Source organism: Trichinella spiralis, assembly GCF_000181795.1.
Source record: "Trichinella spiralis strain ISS 195 chromosome Unknown Scfld3511, whole genome shotgun sequence".
Taxonomy (NCBI): domain Eukaryota; kingdom Metazoa; phylum Nematoda; class Enoplea; order Trichinellida; family Trichinellidae; genus Trichinella; species Trichinella spiralis.
In genome coordinates this window covers 1-968 of record NW_003530450.1, presented here as the reverse complement: position 1 = coordinate 968, position 968 = coordinate 1, and the positions used below count along the sequence as shown (strand labels likewise).

General features: G+C 32.2%; 1 protein-coding gene across 1 annotated transcript; it reads left to right on the top strand.

The window, feature by feature from the left end:
- Positions 1 to 512: 512 nt before the first annotated feature.
- Tsp_16029 (transketolase, N- subunit) lies at positions 513 to 892 on the top strand (the record flags this gene model as incomplete). The annotated part of the gene is made up of 3 exons (XM_003367888.1): positions 513 to 590; positions 614 to 731; positions 779 to 892. Coding segments are annotated over 3 exons (310 nt in total), but the record flags the coding sequence as incomplete, so codon positions are not given.
- Positions 893 to 968: the final 76 nt, after the last annotated feature.

Here is a 968-nt window from a genome sequence, read left to right as displayed (position 1 = left end):
AAATTGGCTAAAGAATGAATTGGAAATAACTAGAACTGTCTGTTCTTTTCCGAACGTCCCGTAATTCCGATGTATAGAATTAGCCAGTAATAATGACAGCAAATAAGTTGTTCACCGTGTGCTTTATGGAAATTATTTCAAGTTTTTCCAAACACAGCTTATTATAAATGTTTACTGTTTGTTTAAATTTTTTTGCATTTTGAAGAATGAAAAATGACATTCTGCTTTTTTATCAATTTTAACGTATAAGTAGTAAACAGTGAAATTTGAAATGACAAGCGTAAATGTGATTCAGTATTTATCAGTATACTATTTTTTACAAGTGAAACTACGTGTACTGGCTAAATGTTTTGACATGTCACATAAATTATTGATTAATTTTAAACAGTCGTGTAAAAGTAAAACGAATTTTGTTGTTGTACATTTGTGACAAGAAGGTTCGTCATTTTTGCCTCCATTTTTCTTACTGTATATTTTTGATTTTCAAAAAAGTTGCAATTTTCGAAATGTAGAAGCGCCGTTTTGATTGATGTTCTTCTATTTGGTTTGAATGTGCAAATCAAGTTGACGATGGAAATTGAAAATCACTCGTCAATATTCGCTCATTTTTTAGACATCCGACCAGTTGTTGTAGCATGGCTGAGATTATGTCAGTATTGTTTTTTCACACGATGAAATATGATCCGAAAAATCCACGAGATCCATACAACGACCGTTTTATTTTGTCCAAGGTTGGACAGTTTGTCATATTTCACCGCATACATTGAGCTGTGTTTAGGGACATGCTGGCCCGATATTGTACGCCTGTTGGGTGGAAGCTGGCTTAATTCCTGAAAGTGAATTGTTAAATTTGAGAAAAATTGATAGCGATCTAGAAGGACATCCGACACCTGTAAATAATTTGATTTTACAATTTTTTAAATTGTTTAATTAATTTGTTTCGTTGAAGAGATTGAGTTTTGTCGATG